Here is a 20926-nt window from a genome sequence, read left to right as displayed (position 1 = left end):
TCCGTGGGATGAATTCCAGCCTAAATGCATTGGACATGAACTTTTCTTTTGATGTGGACTATGAAGTGCTTAACATACTTATCAGTTAACATGTGACTTTTAAGTAATGACTACAGTCATACCGGCTCTTTGTAAATAAACTTTCTTCAAATCCTTTTGATTCTTAACTTTATCACAGGTCCATTCACCCCTTTCAAGAAATAAATCAAATGTTCTAGTAAATGGTAAATGGATTTGTCAAAGCTGAATGGGATCAAGAAACCTTAAAGACTGTGAACTGAAAGACGCTTACATGTGTTTTAAATAAGAATCTGTAATTGATATAATGTTAATTAAAAATAGGTAATTTAGCTAGACTATTTGGTCTAAAATGCAGACTACATTTGTCACAAGAAAATGATTTTGCAGGAAATCCCTCTTGCTATTTGTTTCTGCTCAAGACAAACATCACCAGAGCAGCTTTTCCTGTGGTTTTCTGGTTTAGAACTTTTGGCTTTGGCTTTGGATAAAGACAGGAAGCACATGGAAAACTGAGGAAGTACAGATTCAAGGTTAAAGTCACAACATTCAAATCTGGAGCCAAACTAATGCAAAGTCCTTTCTAAGACAGATACCAAATAATAAAACTATCTAAGAAAATATGAGGGGAAAATTATCCTGTCATATACTGCTGCTCTCCTGTACCCAATTTGGCTAGCAATATACGCCAAATTTGCAATTATATTAAATCTCTGGCAGTAATAAATACTTGTTCTGACCCTGTTACGTTAGTATCAATGGAAATTTTGTGTAAGTCTGGAAAAAGATATCTGTGTCCTAGGAAAAGATACAAAGTACAGATGTTTGAGAAGGGACAAATATTACGCCATAAAGACCAAGCTATGTTTTCATGGCACGTGTTCAGAATTGCTCCAAAACCAATTCAGTTTACTGAAGGCAAATGTTTTCCATTGTCCCCACCTCAAATCCTAACTGCCTCTTGCAGCATCACCTTTTATTAATACTCACACTAGCAGATGTAAAACACTAAGTGCTTGTGCTTCACAGCAAGTGCTGTCAACTGCCTATTGATTAGTCTGATGGTTGCCAGCTTACACTAATAATAATGCATTCTTACTGCCCTTTGAGGGACCTATGAACTCTCCACAAATATTATGGAATACATACCTTACTCAAAGCAATTAAGGGCTAGAGCAATCATTTTTATTTGGAATCTTCCGAAGGCTTTGCTGAGTTAATCTTGGGCACTTAGTGGAGAGCTACCAAGACTGCTGCATACTGACATAACTCAGTTACTTCCTGAATGTGAGATCTACACACAGAAGCCACTCTCCCAGAATATTATTTCATGAGTTTTCGTTTAGAATTAATTTCTCCTGAGAAGAATTTGGGGACATATATGACAACATCAGATTTATTAAAACAAAGAACTTAAGACTCTTTCTTGAAATTTCTGTCTTCAGAATCTCTAATTGAAAAGGAGTATCTAATGTAATGTATTCTGCAAATGTAGCAGAAAGATAAGAGGGCTAAAGAAGCTTGTTGGGAGAAGGCTGATGAAAGAACTGAGAATGAGTAAGGAGTAATGAGGACAACTAAGACAGCTTATTTATTGCCAGTGCACTAGGTGTTGATTCAGACTCTTCAGTCTCAAATGAGACACAATTCCTGAAGAAGTAAGTGATAAATTTACCTGAGGAAAGAGTAAAGGGGCAGGATATGGGACAGTAATTGTGGCGAGCTGTAGCACCAAATGTATTCAGATCATGAGACAAGAAACATCAGTTAAGAATAAAATTGAGGAATACACTGAATAATACAGCATGACACAGAACCAGAGCCAGCCCTGGCCATGCTGACACAGTGTTTTGGCAGGGTAATTGTGTGCCTAAAAGCAGTGTTGTCTTGATATGACTATACTACTTCTGGGACGGAAGATACCCTCAGCACCCAAAACTACACTCTGCTGTCTAACTGTTCAAGGTCACCTGGGGTTGCATTGCCCCATGCAGATAATTCTGTGACAACGGGAACTGGATCCAATTCATGCTAACATGAATTTCAAGTTCCAACACTTTTAATAAGAAACTCATGTCTTATGTGCCAAACATATAGGTATCTCCTTTGTAGGAAGAGTGTTTAAGTTGCATGGGTAAAATTAGCACAGGAAAAAGCACTTATTGAAAAAGAAAAGCGTCTCAGACATTTATTAATGTCACTGATAGTAATGTACAGCAGTGAGCTGGAAGTCACCGTTGAGCTGTGAATTACAATTACTACTTTTCAGCCTGAGCTCATCACTCTCACTCTAGAATCCACCTTAGCAACATTTTTTATATAAGTAAAGGAAAACAAAGCTTTATGTACAGACATTTCCATTAATGCTGATACCCAGGAAGGTAAAAAAGCAACTTGGCATGCTTAAGCTGATGCTTGCCCATTTTTTCTCAGTTTAACATCACTTAAGAGGTAAAACGATAGATGGTATCCTTGATCTTTACCCTGGTCAAGGCTCTCTTAGAGGAGTAAGTTTAAACTGTAAAAATACTATAAATGATCTGCAAAGAAAATAATTTTTTTATCTCCTGTATTTCTTTATGACACAGATCTACAGTGATTGTCGCTTTTGTTACTTCTTCATTCTCTTCAGTTTTATGTTAAATAAAACACAGCTTGTGGGTGGATTTTTTCTGCAATACTGCTAGAAGATTCCACGAATAAAGTAATTTTAGTTGAGATAGCACGGATGTTAAATGTTTCAGAAAAGAACTCTTCCCTGATGTATTTTTTAGGCGTCTTGAATTACAAAAAGACAATGAAAGGTAAGGAGCAGCTGTGTGCTTTGCACGTGTAGATCAATGTCTACAGGAAGCTAATACATATAGACAGGGCATCCCAGTCATATGAATCAAAATTCCTTGCCCCTGCAATCATTCAGGTTTCAAGGGATGTCACAATTCAACTACCAGCAGTTCTCTCACCTCCCAAACAGTTTTTAGTAAAAGAAAAATTCAAAGTCCCAATACCCTTCAGACATACAAAATAGTTAAGGGAAAGGGGAAATTCACTTCTGATACTCAGTAGCAAACTTCGTTGACTATTAAAAACCCTGTAGTGGCACTAACTTCATCTGACTACTTTAGCTAGGACTTGATTCTGTCTCAATGGTTAGTTCTATAAATGTAAAGAAGAATTTAAAAAAACATCTATGTGTGTAGAGTTGGTGGTTTTTTTCCTAAAAGTGCTGGATTGTGGATATGGGTTTATGTTTGAAACCATCACGATTTAGTTCATAGTGGGTTTTAATCACAGAAGATGCAACTATAAGAATACACATCTACTAAACTTTACCTTTACAAACCTGGGGCTGTGGAAAGGATTGTGGGGTGTTTGACATGGATTTCAGTGACAGCAAAAAGCAGACCACAGACATCAAGTTACCATGTGAGGCTGGACTATGTCTTCTTGTAACTTACAAACATTGCCATAGTATCTCAGTGGAAGGTGGAACAGAATGACCCTGTGCCAAGAAAACATATACACCAAAGCGTTTCATAAGAAACAAAACAAACAAGATTCATATGATTCAATTTAGACTCCTGGGTTCAGAATGCAGAACACATGAGAAAAAAAAAACAAAACAGTTTGACTATGAAAAGCTGTATGTCACCATCTCAATATTAGCCTTGCATTAGAGTTGATAAAGGTGTTATCCCATCTAAATCCAGAGCCTGACATCTGAGAACCAGAGACATTATAGAAACTTTAAATACATAGACAAACTGCCCAGGCTGGGTCCTTTGAAGCATATAACTGCCTAGGATTAGATTTTTTCCTCTAAAATACTCTGTGGGACATGACCTTAAACTTATTTGTGACATGATGCAGAGATCTACCAGATGACGTATTGTACAGTATGAATGGATTAAATTAATCACTTTTCTGTCTTCTCATAAGCAAAACCCTCTCAGCCACAGCTCAGACAGACTTAGAGATAACTTTCTTCTAGTGATAGGTAGCTTTGCTTGAGTCATATCCTCCTTGGTTTCATTAGCAGCAAGAATGAACTGCGTTGATCTTTTGCTAGACTCACTGGCAATTCTCATCCTGGCTCATGACCTATTCTTCTTGCAGTGCTCAATAGCTGCACAGTGCTCCTCACTCAGAACAGTGCTTTTCACACCTGGTTTGACAGTTTACAGTGAGAAAGCAAGATGTTAAACATTACGAGAGTGTTTGTACAGAAAGTTCCTCCAGACTTGTCGGCAGGCTGACGTATCCATCTTCAGGACCCCGTCTCATTGCTGGTGGCACTGGATGAAGCACAGCCCAGATGTGGGTTCAGGGGACTGCACACACTGCAGCTGCTGCCGTGGGCATTCTGCAGCCCCTCCCTCTTCCAGCAAGAAGCCCAGGATTCAAGCAGGCAGAAACAAACAAACTGTCTGCCCCTGGCACTCTTAAGGAAAATGTTATTTTAGAATTGGATGTTGACAAAAAGGTAGTATAAACACCGCATGGCTTTGCAAAGGACACAGATTTTGGACCAAACAGGCAGGGGAAATCTCTGACCTAAGCTGTCAGTATGGGTCTTGTTTTTATAGAATACCATAAACCTCAAATTACTAGGCTAATTGTGGATGCTTAAAATATTTGAATAACCAAGAAGGAGAATGGGCATTTAAGAATTCATTGGCCACTTCTGAATATTTTGGGCAGGCTTTTTTTTTTTTTTTGGTTTTTAATCTCCAATAAATCATTCAATTATAAAAGATCTCTTAAAATTTGCTCCAAAAGAGGAACCTGGATCATTTACATTTTTTTGTGAAATGGATGCCACTGTATTTGTCATTCCCATTAATTTTAAACCATTTGCAAATGGAAGAAAGCAACATGCACTAAACAACCCTCCCATTACTATCACATAAGGACGGAAGGCTGCAGGACTAGAATGTTCACTTTTTACAAGACCACAAGAACTGTGACTACAGCAGAGACACACGCATACTCAAATCCCACACTCTGCTGACGTTTTGAAGGTATTCAATATTTTATGAAGAGTGGGATCAAAATGGCTTTATGTGGTTAAGTGCAAAAGGTGCTTTATGCTTCCTCCAGTGTGTTACAGAGGAGAAATTCCACTCCTTTTTTCATGCTCCAGTGTCATACCTGTGAATTCAGATGATGGATGTGTCATCTACTTCTTAAGCTCACCATGAATTCACACAGCTTTTCAGTTTATAGGTCAATAATAAACCTTACACTGCCACTTGCCTACCAGAATACGTTGGTAACAGTTGTCTCAGTGGCACCTTCTTGAGGGGTGGTTTTCTTGCACACACACAGTGCATTTTCAATCAGGTTCATGAGGTCAAATTCAGAGGAAGCATTCAAAGTGGTAGTAAGGTAATGGAAGTCAATCAACTAAGTCACAGTATAGGCTGAGAGAAACAGAATAAGGTGTACACAACAAACAGACATGTTTCATTTCAGGATCTCTTTTTTATGAGTATTTAAATGCTACAGTGTTTTTAAATTCAAATGTGGAAGGGTGAAAAATTCCAGACAGACACAGCTTGCTTTATGTCTCTCAGATACATGGATTTGTAAGGCTGTTCCTGGGGCACAGTCTAACTTCTGCAGTGGCTGAAACATAGATGGAGTGCAGGCCTGTAAAATAATACTGATGTGTAATTTTGCTATAGGGAGAAGGAAAAACTACTGTAGGATGAGTAAGATAGAAAGAAGCTGTATTGTCTTTACATAAAAGTTGTATCAAAAATGGCACAGTTTGTAAGCTCAGCATAGAGAAGATGATGGAGACTTGGTTTTCATGTCTGGCAACATGCAGAAGTGGTGAAAAGTCTGTGGTAGACAGTGGTTCACAGAGACTACAGAACAGAAGATAGTGGTCAGTGGGCCATAATGGAAAGTTAGAAAAGGCAGAATGAGAAGGTATGACATAATTTCTTATCAGCAGGTGCTCTCTCAGTTGAAATCTTGTGGTACAGGCAGACTGCCTGTAGAATCATGATGAAATTATTAGCTTGGAGTTTCATGCAAATGAGACTGGCTTAAATATAACGTATATGTTGGTGACATAGCAGTTTGGGCTCCTCTTTCATATGATTCTATCCAAAATTTTGACCAAAATGTCTTGCATCTTCTTGTGAACTTTGGAAAAGCTCTACTAAAAAAATCCAATAGCACTCTGCACTTTTGCAGTTCAACTGAAGATAGGAATACAATAGAGACATTTCTATTCTCCAGATCCTGAAGTAGTGAGAATACTCCAGAAGTGCTACTAGCTATTTCCATTCTGTTCAGCTCACTTTCACTGACCATGTCCATTCAAAGAAGCATCAGGCCAAAATTCCATTCTCAGTGATAATTAACATTTGACTACAACTTTTTCAAACAGCTTTTATCAGCTCATTATGCTTATAGATGAAAGATGCAAAACAGTCAAATCATAAATCCCCACCATTCATCACAGATGATTATAAACCAAAGCTGAAAACAACAAAACCCCAAACTTCTATTGTGAGCCAAAATCATTAAAATAAACCAAAATAGGGATCTAAATTATCTCATAAATTCAAGAAGAAGAAACATATAGCTAGCAACACTACCACAATGTCACAATTAGCAGAAATACTAAAATAAAGGATATTAGAAAAGCAAATCCCATTCACAAAAAAGAAATCAACTATGAATCTTGATTAAAAATTATTGCCACAATTGTCTTTTTCTCCTGTCCCTATAATGGATTTCTAAGCTAAAAAAGAGTTTAGAAATTGTCTGCCTCAGCAGTCATAGAGATGACTGAAGTTCCTACTTGGGGCAGAATAAATCAGTAGATGACCAGGGAAGTGTCCTTGACTCTCTTTCCTTCTGCATACACTTCTTCATTTTCACCTTTTCTAGTGTGACATAAAAAGGAAATTAATTACAATCAAAGGCCATGAAGAATCACATTTATTTGTAAATTATTAGATTCAATAGCAGTAGATTAGCTATCAGTTCAAAAACTCCACCTGCATTATATCTTAAGGCAAACAGGATAGGAAAAGGTAGGAGGTTTTATAGGTCTCAAAACCCAAGTCACTGAATCAAGCTTCCAGGGTTTCATCACAGAATTCATAAACCTCTTGGTTTCACTGTACTAAGTCAAGATTTTTTTAGGCTCTCCTCACACAATAGGCCTAACTTTTCCTGCTCACCATACCTTTTCTCTGCACTGGTATTCTCGAAGTTAATACAAAAGATGAAATGCAGAAGTGCTCTACCAGTTCTCTGCTCAAAATAAGGAACAATTAAGAAATAATGAGAATATACCATAAATAGGTCACTAACTGGCATGCTTCTCTAACAAAGCTATACTTTTTAATACACTAAATGCAGTGGACTTTATTTCTACATCTGTGTGACCAGAATAAGCCCCAAACTTCTTGACAAATCTGAGACCTGAAGCCAAACGACTGCATGGCATTAGTTCTCTGACTAGCATATAATACATGAGAGATTCCTGAGTGAACCTTCAAACCATACACTGACATTTTCAAAGGGATATAACACATCTTAAGTTTGTTCCCAGGAGGATTTTGGTCAAAATATGAAGATGCTGTTTAAAATGTTTACTCTGACTTTACCAGAATTTGTTTTATCAAATGCTTACTCACAATGTTGAGGGCAGTGGCATTTTGTGGCAATCCTGCAGTCTCTTAGTGTACACAATGTACTCATTTCAAGCAAGCAAATAAGAGCGAATGTTAGCTGAGTTCACGGTACAGTTTTACAGGAAATAACAACACAGAGCAAACTCAGATGCCTGTGTTCTTTATGAGACCTCAAATATTCTTTGTTTAGATCAGTAAAGCAAGAACATTCAGATGAAATGTGTAAGACACAGATGAAATGGCTAAGGAAGATTTTTGCATTTTTCAGTAGTCTCAGATGATCTATTCATGTTTTAATAAACCAAAATCCAATGGACATACCAGAGATAATGGTGCTGTTTAGCACAAGTAGTATAGAACTGGATCCTCAAAGAACTAGAAGGTCTGGTGTCTGCCTCAAAGCAGCAATTTAACCTGGCACGTTTTAGCTCTTTGCCCACTTAAAGAGGAAGGTGAATATATTGAAAAGTTATACCTTTACTGAGAAATTAATCCACTTCATTTCTGCTGCAGGAAGTGGATGAAGGTTGTTCACCAAAGATGCAGAAACATACCTACCTGTTCCTTGTTATCCCAAAGTGCCCCTTCTGCCTGCTGCTCACCTGCCTCAGACAGGCACACTGTGAGCGTCAGGTCACTGTATGATGGAAAAAGTTCCTCTCACTGTGCTCCGTGAGTTCTGCCTGTTTATTGGCTGAGTATGTGAATGCAGGTCAAACAGAACTGTAGCCTGCAGTCCAGAAATTTTCAGAAAAACAGTGATTCAAAAATTCACTTCACAACCTATTAAAGTCATATGCCTGCATTCATAGTTACACAAAGAATTATAGGAGGATTTCATAACAAAAGATGATTTCTTCTCCAGAAGGGAACACAATTAAGGCTGAACTGGTCACAAATAAGATATCTGCATTAAATTTGACATACCTAGTACAGTGGTCCTACAGAACATGGCAAGAGCGAAGCTTAGTTTCACAAGCTGCTCAGAAATTCTTCCCCTCCCACTTTTTTATTTAACATGTAAAGGCTTTCACTCACAAGATTTGCTTTGACTTTTTTTTCCCCACCAAGGTGCCTTGTGTCAAATTAGGAACTACTCAGTACCATTGAGGCTCCAGCTGAACCTGAAACGGAATCTGAGTCACAGAAGATTCAGCATTGGCATTACCCAGTATGACCTGACTTGTGAATTTTAACTCATTTTCAAAAACATTAAAAATGTCACCAGCTTGGAGAACGTTTGCTGATTACACAGTTTGTTACACAGATTTCCTTTAGTTCTCCTGGCTGCTATCATCAAACATTCCCCTTACTTATCTGTCATATGACACTGGAATAGTTTCTTTCATTTCACATATTGTCTCATACAGAATGAGACAAAAAAAATACTTGCAGTTAATGTTTTCCATTTCTTATTAGTATTTCTTCATAAATAAAATAATATATTATCTGCGGTCTTTGACTTGTTGTTCATGAATCCCACATTTGAACCCAACAAATTGTTAAGGACCTGATCTGATGCCTGCCTACTAAAGTGAGTAGGAGCCTTCCTGTTGTTGAGATCAGGCCCTCAAGGTTATTTGGCTACTACAGAATTATCACAGTGAGAAAAAGAAACTCCTCTAAGCAAATCAGGCTGGACTTACTGCAATAACAACCCAGTCGTTATTTCTGTAAACTCTTGGAATGAAAAGACTTCAAAATACCCACACTTCTCTGGACACCAATTATTCCCACCGCTTTTTCAGTTACAGGAGATAACTGGAAATGGAAAAACATTGAGAATGAGTCACATAGGATGAAGTCATCCCATTAGGAACATTTGCCAGCAAATCCTGCAGAAATCCAAAGTTCAAAGATGTGTAGTGACTTGTGAAACTGTAAATTCTAGTGCTACTGGCTTTATTAGCATGTGTGAAATTATAATAGGGAATTTATCTATATTTCCTTACTGTATTTGGTTAAATCATTGGAACAATAGCCACTGAAATCACCATCAAAGAGATGAAAACGTTCAAACATACGAAAAGTCTCACTGAATTTCCTGGAATTTATTTCTGCAAATACACACATTGATTAACCTATTTGTTTAGGCAGAGCAAATGCAGCCTTTCAGTTACAGATTACTCCAAGAGGGAATTTTCTCTGAATCTACAATGGTTTCTGTATGCTGAACCTTTTATCTGCACAAAGAAAGTTGCATGACCATTTTCTGAAAATCAGAAAGACCATTTTGGTTAAAATCCCAATATTCTTTTTCCTCTCAGGGTCTACTAGGCCATCGCTAAAGAGAAGATTATTTCCTCTTAACAGGAGGGAAAGAATCTGGTGTATATAAAATTATTTCTAAATGTCACTGAATTAACCCTGAATATTAGATTGCTAAAACCAGATTACTAATGGTAAGCCCGAGTTCACTCTCCATCCTGCCTCCGGGGTGATGCGAGGAGTGACCCATAACCACCAGGGATGAAAGGTTTATTAAAAAGCCAGATCTGACTTCCACAGCAGGAACTGGGCAGATGAATACTTTCTCAGACTGAAATAAGAACTATTTCCATCAAGTAAACAGAGGTACCTTGTACCTGCTTTCTCACAGAGCTTTACCAGAAGGCCAAACCCAAAGTCTTCAGCTATCACCCCTTCAGCCATCAGCTGCCATTTCACAGGATCACAGAATCGTCTAGGCTGGAAAAGACCTCGCGTAGCTGGTTAGCACACGGGATAGATCGCAAGCTTTATCTGTGTTGAATGGCCCAGGCTGGGATTAAGCCCACAGCAATGAGGTGCCTTGATCCTGGCAGGCTGCCACATTCACTGATTTAACTTGAGAAAAGTGACAGTGAAAGAGGAGGCTGGACTGGTGCCCACATAACCCTCTTTAGCAGAGTTGAACCACTTTGGCCTACGTTTTCGGGCACATACAGCCTCAACCCCCAGGTGCACAGAACTGGACAAGAGTGCACAATCACAGCTTATACTGCAGGGCACGTGAGCAGGCATTCAACATGGCAAATTAATCACGCATGTGCAAAACAGATGGAACAAGTCATGGATTTATGTATAAAAATATACTGATCTGTGCTGGTGGGGGGGTTTGGTAGTGGGGGAGGGGGCTACAGCAGTGCCCCTGTGAGAAGCTTCTCAAAGCTCCCCCAGCTCCAAGTCAGACCCGGCTCTGGGCTGAGCCAGTCAGGGATGGTGGCCACGGCTCTGTGATAATGTATTTAAGATGGGGAACCTGTGAGGGGGAGCTGGAGTTGGGAGGAGGAGTTGTGAAGGAGACACCTCTGCAAACACTGAGGTCAGTGGAAGAGAGGAGAAGGGCAGGGGGGGGTGTGCCAGAGCAGAGCCCCCCCTCAGCCCGTGGTGAGAGGGACGGCTGTGCCCTGCAGCCCGTGGGGGTCACCGGGGCAGCAGATGCCGACCTGCAGCCCGGGGAGGACCCCACGCCGGAGCAGGGGCTGCGCCCAAAGAGAGCCGGGACTCTGTGGGAAGCCCCCGCTGTTGTAGTTCACTGCTGGGAGGGCTGACACACGTGGGAGGGACCCACACTGGAGCAGTTGGGGAAGAGCTGCAGCCTGTGGGAAGGACTCACGCTGGAGAAGTTCATGGAGGACTGTCTGCCCTGGGAGGGACACCACGTGGGAGCAGGGGAAGAGCGTGAGGAGTCCTCCCCCTGAGGAGGAAGGAGCGGGGGGACCGACCACAGCCCCCATTCCCTGCCCCCTGTGCCTCTAGGGTGGGGGAGGTAGAGAAATCAGGAGCAAAGCTGAGCCCAGGGAAGAAGGGAGGGGTGGGGGGAAGGTGTTCTTAAGATGTGCTAATGCTCCTCACTATCCTGCTCTGTTAAGTGTTGTTGTTAGTGTTCGAATTAAACTGATGATGCTCTTCCCCTAACAAGCCTGTCTTCTGCCCCTGACCATAATAGGTGAGTCATGCTTCTCTGTCCTTATCTCCATTCCCAAGCCTTTTTCCTTATCTTTTCCCATTCCTGAGGTGGAAGGAGTGAGTGAGTGGCTGCATGGTGCTCAGTTGCCCTCTGGGCTCAAACCACAACAGAATCTGAGCAAATCTTAACAGAAAGAACAGAGGTAATGAGTAATCTACAATAGCAAAGCACACAAGGCTGACACAGCTGGCTTGTCACTGGTATTGCAGGAGACACACTCAAAAGAAAAGGGCAGTAAGGAATTTCACTTGGAGTTCGGATTGTAAAGGGTCTTTTACAGACAAGAATGGGAGAATTTCCAGTTAAATAAAGGCACTCTCTCCTGTAATGCTGATCTGCTATTAATTCTACCCAAACTAGTCTCTTCCATTTCCCCACCAGAGAATTTGATAGTTACTCTGTGTCATTAACATCTCTACGAGACACCCGTAACTGCAAAATGATATGAAGAAAAGAGCAGAACATCTGTTCGCTATGTCCTTTACTTCTCCCTCAGAGAAACATCTTTCTAAGGACAGGAACAATTATAATTTTATTACCTTTAATGTCTTCCTCATCAAATTTCATTCCACTGTCTGTCCCATCTGAGGTGTATTGGGCAATAACATTATAAACTCTTTAATCCTGCTGTTATTTCAGCCCAAATTGATTTATTGGGGAACCTGATCTGACATGTGTAATATTTCCCATTCCACAACAAAAGCTCGTCTCTACCTTACTTTATATTGTTATTTCAGAATATAATCTGAATATATTAAAGTAGTTAGAATATCAGTTTTCATATCATAAACAAATCCCTACTTGTTTATTTTTAATGTACATTTCAATTTTAATAAAAGATTCATATGCTGTTTTCATAAAAAACAACAAACACTGCAACAGAAGTCATGTCTGTAAGAAGAGAGATAATGTCATATAAGGTGCCTTAACGCAGTTTGAACTTAATTGTAAGAAACACTTCTACTCAGAACAGTATGTTTGCCCCATGTTGAACATTAGGCATATGCCTAAGCCCCACTGAAGATGAAATACACTGGTCATCTGAGATGGAAATGTTTCACAGCAATCAAATATAAAACTTGTTAACAGAAAGCATTATGGTAGATAAACATTAATGCACCAGATAATACATATCTAAAATAAAAAAAGTTGAATTAATTCATTCTTCTGTTTTCTCATACCAAGAAAAGGATATAAATACCATGAAACACCTATAAAGACTTCAGCTTGGTACCTGGCACTGCTCTAAGGCAAATAAGATGGCATAATTTATAAAGGATAAGACAGAAAACATGGAAAACTTTGTATAACTCAACAGTTTGCTACTACCCACAACAACTGTGGCCACCGTATTTCCAGAGAATGTATGACAAGCAATATGAAATAATGGTTTTTACTAACAAAAACCCATGAGGTGTCCAAGGAAAAAAATGAAAATAATATCTAATGGTACCAAAAGACAGCAAAACTGAACAGATGGAAATAAAAAGTATATTAAGTCATGAAAGGGAAAAAAAAATGAACCCATTATTCTGATCAGTATCATATATTACTGAGACCAACATCACACAAAAGCAAATTAGTTATTATATAGAAAATTACAATATCTGCATTTGAGACAGTAGAAGATATTGTAAAGGAGTATTGTCATTATATGAAGTCACAATCCAACTAGTGTGTATCAAGAAAAAAATTCTCATGTACACAAATTATTCTATAAAATCACTATGTTTTCATGTACTGCTTTGAAAAGTATTTAGTTTTGCCCCTTGTAAGTTTTAATTTCATTAATCAAACATGAAACATTGTGTAACTGTCTACAGTTTTAAAATCTGTAATTAACTACAGTTTTCATCTTTTTGTCTGTGGCGTCACAGATTCTCTATAGTGTCCTATATTTTGTGGAGATTAAAACAGTGAAATGAAGTCACGACCTAATATGATATTATGGTGCCACCTTGTGATGCTGCATCAGAAATGTCTCTAATATGTACAAGGAGGCAAAAATTAACCCTGGTGGGAAAAGGAAATGAGACTTCTTCTATGTGACTGCAAGAGATTCCAATGCTGAGTCTGTCAGCAAAGAGGGGCATGTGGTTATCGACTAACAAAACAACATTCAGCATTTTAAGATTACATTAAAAGGGCTTGAGAGAGCACAAGCAACCGCAGCAAAAAGCAACTTCTTTCCTCAAAACACATCTAATTACAGACATATGAGTTAATTCCACTGAAGTCAGCAGAGTTACTGAAGATTAATACAGAAGTAATGAAGATCAGGTTTTGGCCTGCGGGCTGTTATAAATATCAATTTATTATATTCCCTTAAAACAATAATAACTGAAGTGGGTTAATAAATAACTTGGTTATTACTTGCTTTTTGACACTGTTTATTCACTTCCATCAGCTCCTTTTTGTTCCTAAGATGCTCTGAGTGTATATAAACTAGAGATAACATGCACACTTAGGGATTTTAATAGAGGCTTTAGGTAATAGCTTTCCTTTTTCTTTGTCCATTTTTGAAGGCAAATATAGAAATGTCCATTCATATTTAAGACCTTTTTTTCAATAAAAAATGTATGTCCTCCTGCTTTTAGGCCAAATCCAAAATAGTTTTAAATCTAAATCTCTTCTACTGTTTCAGTTTCCTTCTAAGTTGCCCAATAGTTCTGTTTACATAAGCCTGGTTGAAGAAACACTTGCTAGTGAATTTATAAGATTCTGCCAATAACGCTACTGCAGAAATACAGCTGCTTTTTTACTTTATAACATTATTTAAATTTGCAATGCATTGTGCTGCTCTCCTCTAATGCTTTTGCTGTAACAAAATTTTCAGTCATAAGACATCCAACGACAGACAACTAAGAAACTGCAAATAGAAAGCTTCTTTAGAAATCCATCCCTTACCTTTGCATCCAGTGGTACAACTTACTTACTAGGATTATCTTGCTCCAGAAGCAGAGAGTATGTATCTCACACTCCAGAACATAGTATGTTGCTCAGGTTTTTGTTACAGGAGATGAACACAAGTCAAAGAAATAAAGGGAGTTAGCACAACTGCGTACATTTCTATCTGCAGTTTTCTGCAAGAATTCTCCTTTAACTGTGGACAAGAATATTCCTTCACAGGGTGATCCTGATTTCCTTTTCTCTTTGTTTCTCGGCACACGTGGACAACTCCAGGTTAAACATCTGACCACAAGCCCCAGTGTCTCTTCAGCTCCTTTGTGACATGCAGGTCAGGGAGGACACAGGGAAACAACACACTGAGCACATTCCAAGGCAGCTCCCCTTTAAGTGGGGAGGATGATCGAATAGTGGAACGACACACAGTGTCAGGAAGGAAAGAAATTTAGCTAATCGAAATTTTAAAACATGGAAAAAGAACACTGATGTCAAAAGGAACTGACCTATGTCATCAGCACCAGATCCTTTTTGTCTGAATTGTCTGATCCAGAATCTTTCCAGCTGGCATTTTACAATATATACTAATCATGACAGAAAAATATCTCATGAGGCTTTCAAGATTAAATGTGCGTCTTGAAAGAAATAAAAAACTATCAGGCTGACATTTTAATAAATAGGATGTCATTTTAACTTAATATCTCTTAATGCCAATGTCCTGCAAATTGTTTGAATCAACCAGTACATCTAACTTAATCTGCTCAAAATCAAAAAGATTGAGGTTTGAATCTCTTCTTACTCAATAAGAATGGAGTATCAGGATTGATTTATGCTAATATTAACTTCGGTAAATAAATCAGAGGGAATTCAGGCTCTAATTCCTTTATCTAAACAGAAACCAATAGGAAGAAGTATTAAAATGCTATAAACATCACTGAATATGATCACTCTCAAAAAATATTTTAAAAATAAATGTTATTACTAACATACATATTTCATTTTCACTGCACTTTCTTAGACAAGTCTGTCCTGTATATCTGGAATATCCGAAATTTCAATCGTCACTTCTAATGTACAACCATACTGCTAAGATAAGTATTACTTTTTGATGCATACCGTGTGAATTTGAACAGCAATCTACATTGCAAGCTCACCATAGATAAGAGGTTCTGAGGTAGAGAAGCATTACTCTCCCTACAGAAATGGCAAAAAGATTCATTTCTGTAACAACTTTTTCAATAATAATAACAACACATTTCATCCTTTGAAAGATTTAACTTTACAGTAATTGGAATAATGACCAGAAAGGGAATAAGTATGTGCTTAGCCCAAAAATTCTCAAAGCACAACAGAATGCGTCAAAAGTTTTAATTGTGATGACTTTGATACAGAAGCCATGTAAGTGACAGAGCCCTTCTATTGACTGTTAGAACAGTAATACACTTATGATTGTCTTCAGGCCCCAGTACCTAAACAATACTGGAATTAAAAAAAAAAAAAAAAGAAAAATCTAGCTGATTTCCAGCTGGAGAAGGAAGAGAAATATAGAGCTGCATTCATGCATTTTATGGGAAAGATTGCATAGCTGGTTTAGAAATAAAATGTCTTTTCATGTCCTTAGTAGTACTTCTGTGCTTCTTTAACTTCATGAGTTAGATGATCATGTTCTTCCATTCAACATTATCAGCCCACAGAATGAGTAAAACGCAGGACCCCCTTTGAGAATAAGGACACAGTCTGAACGTTTATCTTGGGAAGAAATGAATCACGTATGCAGTTACCATATAGAAAAGGCAAATATTTCAAGTTTTATAAGGACATGACAATCCATAAAATATTGGTTGAAGGTAAGCACCAAACCCAGCAACGGCCATTTCAGTGACTGAAAGGCAAACCTGGGATGTGGTTGTCTTCAACACTGGGAGCTTGATCTTGACTGCAGTTCTTTCATCTAAGATAACTTCCACGCAAGATCCCCAGCTCTACAACACAGTGATAGAGGCATCTCATTATTTAAGGCCCATGCTTTCTTTCAAATACTCATGGAAAAGTCACCAAAGCTAATCTTTCTGTCAATTTTTTCTTTTTTTTTGCGCTTTTAAGAGCAGTATTAAATATTCATAAATACAAAAACTATGTGGAAATACCTTTAATAATATTCTGATTCTGCCTGTTTAAAAAAACTAAAATTGGAAAAAAAGAAAGAAAAACCACAGCCCAACAACCAAACATCTTTGCCAGAGTGCTTGGCTAGCAATGAAGATAAAAATGTGACTGTTCCAAATATCCTGCAGATCACATGATGCTCCTGTCGTTTTGTGGACCAGAATGATTTCAGTACTTTCAGCTGAGTTCTAAGAAGCCATAATTAGAGGACAAAAGCCCTCAAATTGCCTGAGATTCAGAAAGGCTGGACTGGCAAGTCATTTCTGATAATACTGGCTCACGGAAACATCTTCAGATTCTTATGTGGAAAGTACTGCAAAGGAAAGAAAAAGATTAAGAGAGATAAACACATTTGTCATTATGCACAACGTTTTCCTTAAAGTACAAAAAGAGAGGTGCTGTGTCATGAATCTTAACCTCTTCTCTCATGCTCCCAGGATGATTTAAACATTCTGGGAGAAATTTTCATCTTCTGAAAACGTTAGCTCAGGGGGCCAAGCTCAGCAATGGACTAAATCAAGTATAAATTGACCTATTTATTGAATATACAGCAGGACGGAAAGTTTCCCAATGGTAGTTTTGCTATGGCACAGCATTTGGGTTCCTCAACGAGTCAAATTAGGGTGATAAATTGGTTGTTTCTCTTGCTAGGACCAAGACATCCTGCTTGTTAACTTCTTTCTATTTGCACTATGATACAGGCAAGCAGCATGCCTTACTACTGCTCAGTTTTCAGAACTCCTGAGCACCTTAGCAGGGCAGTAAGAGACAATTTAAAGAGGGCATGCTGAAAAATCACTTTCTCTATAGTAATTTCTGTTCAATGCCCCAACAGTATAAACGGTATGTTTCTTTTTTTCTTGACTGAAATTATAAGGGATTATTACATATTCTTGTATGTAATATGATAATTTTGATGCCTAAACCAAAAGAAAACTTTAAATGTTTGGAGTATTTCAGGGGCTGAAGAGTTCTGGATGTACAGTTTTTGGATTGTTTTACAAAAAGAACACACTAACTTAATCACACCCATTTAATTTGAATTAGGAATTCACTGAAGAAAGCTCTGTGGTATGTATTTGGAGAAGATAAAATTTTATATTCACAGTGATCCCTAGGAACTTACTCTATCTGGGTGACACTAAAAGATACGATGTATAGCAGACTGGTGTAATAGCCTAAGTATTATGAAAGAAAGTCTACAGTGATGCAAAAAGCTTACCATAACTAAGTTTTTAGAAGAAAAGAATTATAAACATCTTGGTCAAAACTCAAGAAATGTCTGGAGCCCCATATTTATCCAAACTCTTCAAAATTTAAGTCCCGCATAGGAACTAAAAACTTCACAGCATTGTATGTGGTAACATTTTAGGAATGACTCCTTAAAATAATTTTTTTTTAAAAAAAATCCATCCAAAACCACTTCACTGGAAATCTATTTATTGGAAATTTTTGTAGTTCTATGAGTGTCATTTTGGCCTTTGGAGATCAAGCTTTTTATTGAGAAGAGCTGAAATATTCTGTGAAAAATACTCACAAAAATTATTCCACTGTTTTCCTGCTAAACATCTCTTGCCAATTTGTCACTAGCTCTAATTTTAGTCCTTAAGAACTAGATAAACTGCGTGTTGAGACAGGTTTTATGAGATGCACATCTCCTACAAAAGAGCTTCTGTTACTCCAGCTTTAGGTAGGACTGAAGTCAGGACATCAACTTTTATATGGGCAAAGGCCCACAGAGATTTCAGAAATACAGCATTTCCAACAACATCTTTTTGTTTAATCTGTTGTTTCTCTGTCTACTTCTGGCAGCTCACTAATGGCATATTCTTCTCAACTCCATTTCAAATTGTTATAAGTATGTTTCACCCTCAGGCATTTAAATAAGCTTAAATTTCCAGGATGATTTATAAAATAATTTCCTGTGGAAAACGTAACCAGTCTTGTAGAACAGAACACTCAGCTAGTGCCAGTTCAGGCTTCTAATACTTCCATTAAACTACAAGCAGCTTCTTAATGATAGCAATTTTGAGTTAAAGAAACCTTCTGGGATCAAACTGTCTGAAACTGTCATTATCATTTACAGCTTACTCAAGTTTCCTGGATAACAGTCATATATCTTCTTCCCTGGTCAACGATTAGCAGTGTTTTCTTCTAGTCTTAAAAAAAATTCCTCAACCACAGCAGTGCAAATCAAGCAGCAGACTTTACTGCATCTTCATTTGCTTGACAGCAGTACAAAGCTTGCAAAGGCTGGCTGTAGGAGATTAAACCTACACAGGGTCATTAAGTAAAGGTTTGAGAAACAAGTGATGAGATAAGGAAAAATCACTCAACGTGCAGTGGATGAACTTTAGCTCATACCAGGTCAAAGCGTGGATCATGCAGCCAAAATTAATGCTTGCTGCATATATTAAGTATGCATGATAGTATGACAGTTTAAAAAAACCACAATAGATTGAGCTGTGTGAAAAAAGCGCTTCAAAAACAGAGTGCACATTGTTATAGGAATCTGGCCTTCAAAGGTTTTCCACAAACAGGGTAAAGAAGGTATTCCTCCTCAGTAATTTCATTCCTCATTTTAATGATGATGGGATTTTACAGTTGGATAGTTCATACTATAAAAGTTCTCAATGTTTGTCAGAAGTCAGGTAAGCACTGGTCCCATGTAACAGAGCAGAGAGAACAAAATCTGTGGCTTAGCGCACATCACCTGCTCAAGCAATGGCAGACCCGGGGATAAAACCTGCTCCTACAATGTAAAGAAGTGGGTTTTGGTAGCGGGAAATGATGAAGAACAGAATAAGAAATCCTTTGCTGCAAATAAAAATCATCTGGGGTCTAGTAAGTTAGTCAACATTTTCAAAAGGATTATATACCAGGCACCAGTATGGTATTTTAAGATCCCATATTCAGAAATGTTGATTTGCTTCACAGCAAAATCTCTGAAAACGGCAGTTACACAGCGTCTCCAACTGCTCACCGGCAACCATTTCAAAGTGGCTATTGCTTTGATTCCTAGGTGTTTGATTTTTATAGCCGCTGAGTAGTTGAAAGTATAAATCAATAGGCACTCAGGCTTTCTTGAAGTTAAAGTCTGGAATACATTCAACTGAGCAAAAAAAATGGAGATATGCAAAACCAAATTAAATTATGACTGTCTCTGGACATTGATGAGTTGGGTATTTCTTCCATGCAACTGCTGAAGATGCCAAATGGGACAATTTTATTTAGATGAAAACATGTTTTCTTATCTTTTTATAACATTAAGAAGATAGGTTCAGGCACAAGTTTACTACCAGCATATAGGGTTGTTAATCTGCTATTAAGACCCTTCCTATGCTTTGCATGTTCTGTATTATATTACATGGTGAAACTGCACAGCCCTGTCTTCAGTTTGGCTGCAGACAGCCTATGGTTATCACTTACGAGGACCATTACAGTTGAAGACAGGAGAGAGGAAAATGAGAGGCCATGAATCAAGCTGGAGATAAATTCAGAAAATAAAGAAAGCGTTGTTTCATTAAATGAATAGGCAAACTATCCAAGACTGTTATGGTATAATTGAACTCAATGAACAGGAACTGGGTTTTTTTGTGGTGAGAGATCAGGTACAGGAATGGCACTCTTGTCCCATGTCACACGTCCTGTCACATGCTAGCAGGCATTGGCTACTATCAGAAGGCACTGGTTTAGTTTCAGTCCCCAGTCAGACCTTGGTATACCCATTATGGCATGAACATTCAATGGATCCCATCTGTCCTGGTTTGTGTGTGTGACAGGGGTTTTTGGTAGGAGGGGAGGGGGCTACAGTGGTGGTTCCCTGTGAGAAGCTTCCCAAAGCCATGTCAGGACTGAGTACACGCCCCACTCCCTGCCCCCTGTGCTGCTGCAGGGGAGGAGGTAGAGAAATCGGGAGCAAAGCAGAGCCTGGGAAGAAGGGAGGGGTGGGGGAAGGTGTTTTCCAGATGTGGTAATGCTTCTCATGGTCCTACTCTGTCTGTTAAGTGGTGATGTCGTTAGTGTCTGTATTAAATTTTATGTGGTTTTGCTCCCCTAATGAGTCTGATTTTTTGCCTGTGCCTTAAAGGATGATGTCCTTATCTCAAGTCCTCGGTCTTTTGCTTCCTTCCTTCTCAGCACTAGGGGGGAAAGAGGGGAGTGAAAAGCTGCATGGTGCTCAGTTACTCTCTGAGCTGAAACCACGACACCATTCCACAAGTCA

At 38.5% G+C, this 20926-nt stretch overlaps 1 protein-coding gene across 3 annotated transcripts in view; it reads right to left on the bottom strand.

The window, feature by feature from the left end:
* Positions 1–15815: 15815 nt before the first annotated feature.
* Positions 15816–20926, bottom strand: part of CIB2 (calcium and integrin binding family member 2) — a 52725-nt gene continuing 47614 nt past the window's right edge. The window contains exon 7 of one of the 3 annotated variants that reach the window (XM_026855742.1): positions 15816–17014. In XM_026855742.1, the coding sequence (XP_026711543.1) occupies positions 16993–17014 (22 nt within the window). In that variant the 3' untranslated portion in view covers positions 15816–16992. The remainder of the gene's footprint in view (positions 17015–20926) is intronic. The other 2 variants (XM_026855743.1, XM_026855744.1) reach the window with 2 other exon arrangements.

This window comes from Athene cunicularia (genome assembly GCF_003259725.1).
Source record: "Athene cunicularia isolate RWA chromosome 10 unlocalized genomic scaffold, athCun1 chr10_part1, whole genome shotgun sequence".
Classification (NCBI taxonomy): Eukaryota; Metazoa; Chordata; class Aves; order Strigiformes; family Strigidae; genus Athene; species Athene cunicularia.
This window is presented reverse-complemented; position numbering and strand designations above follow the sequence as displayed.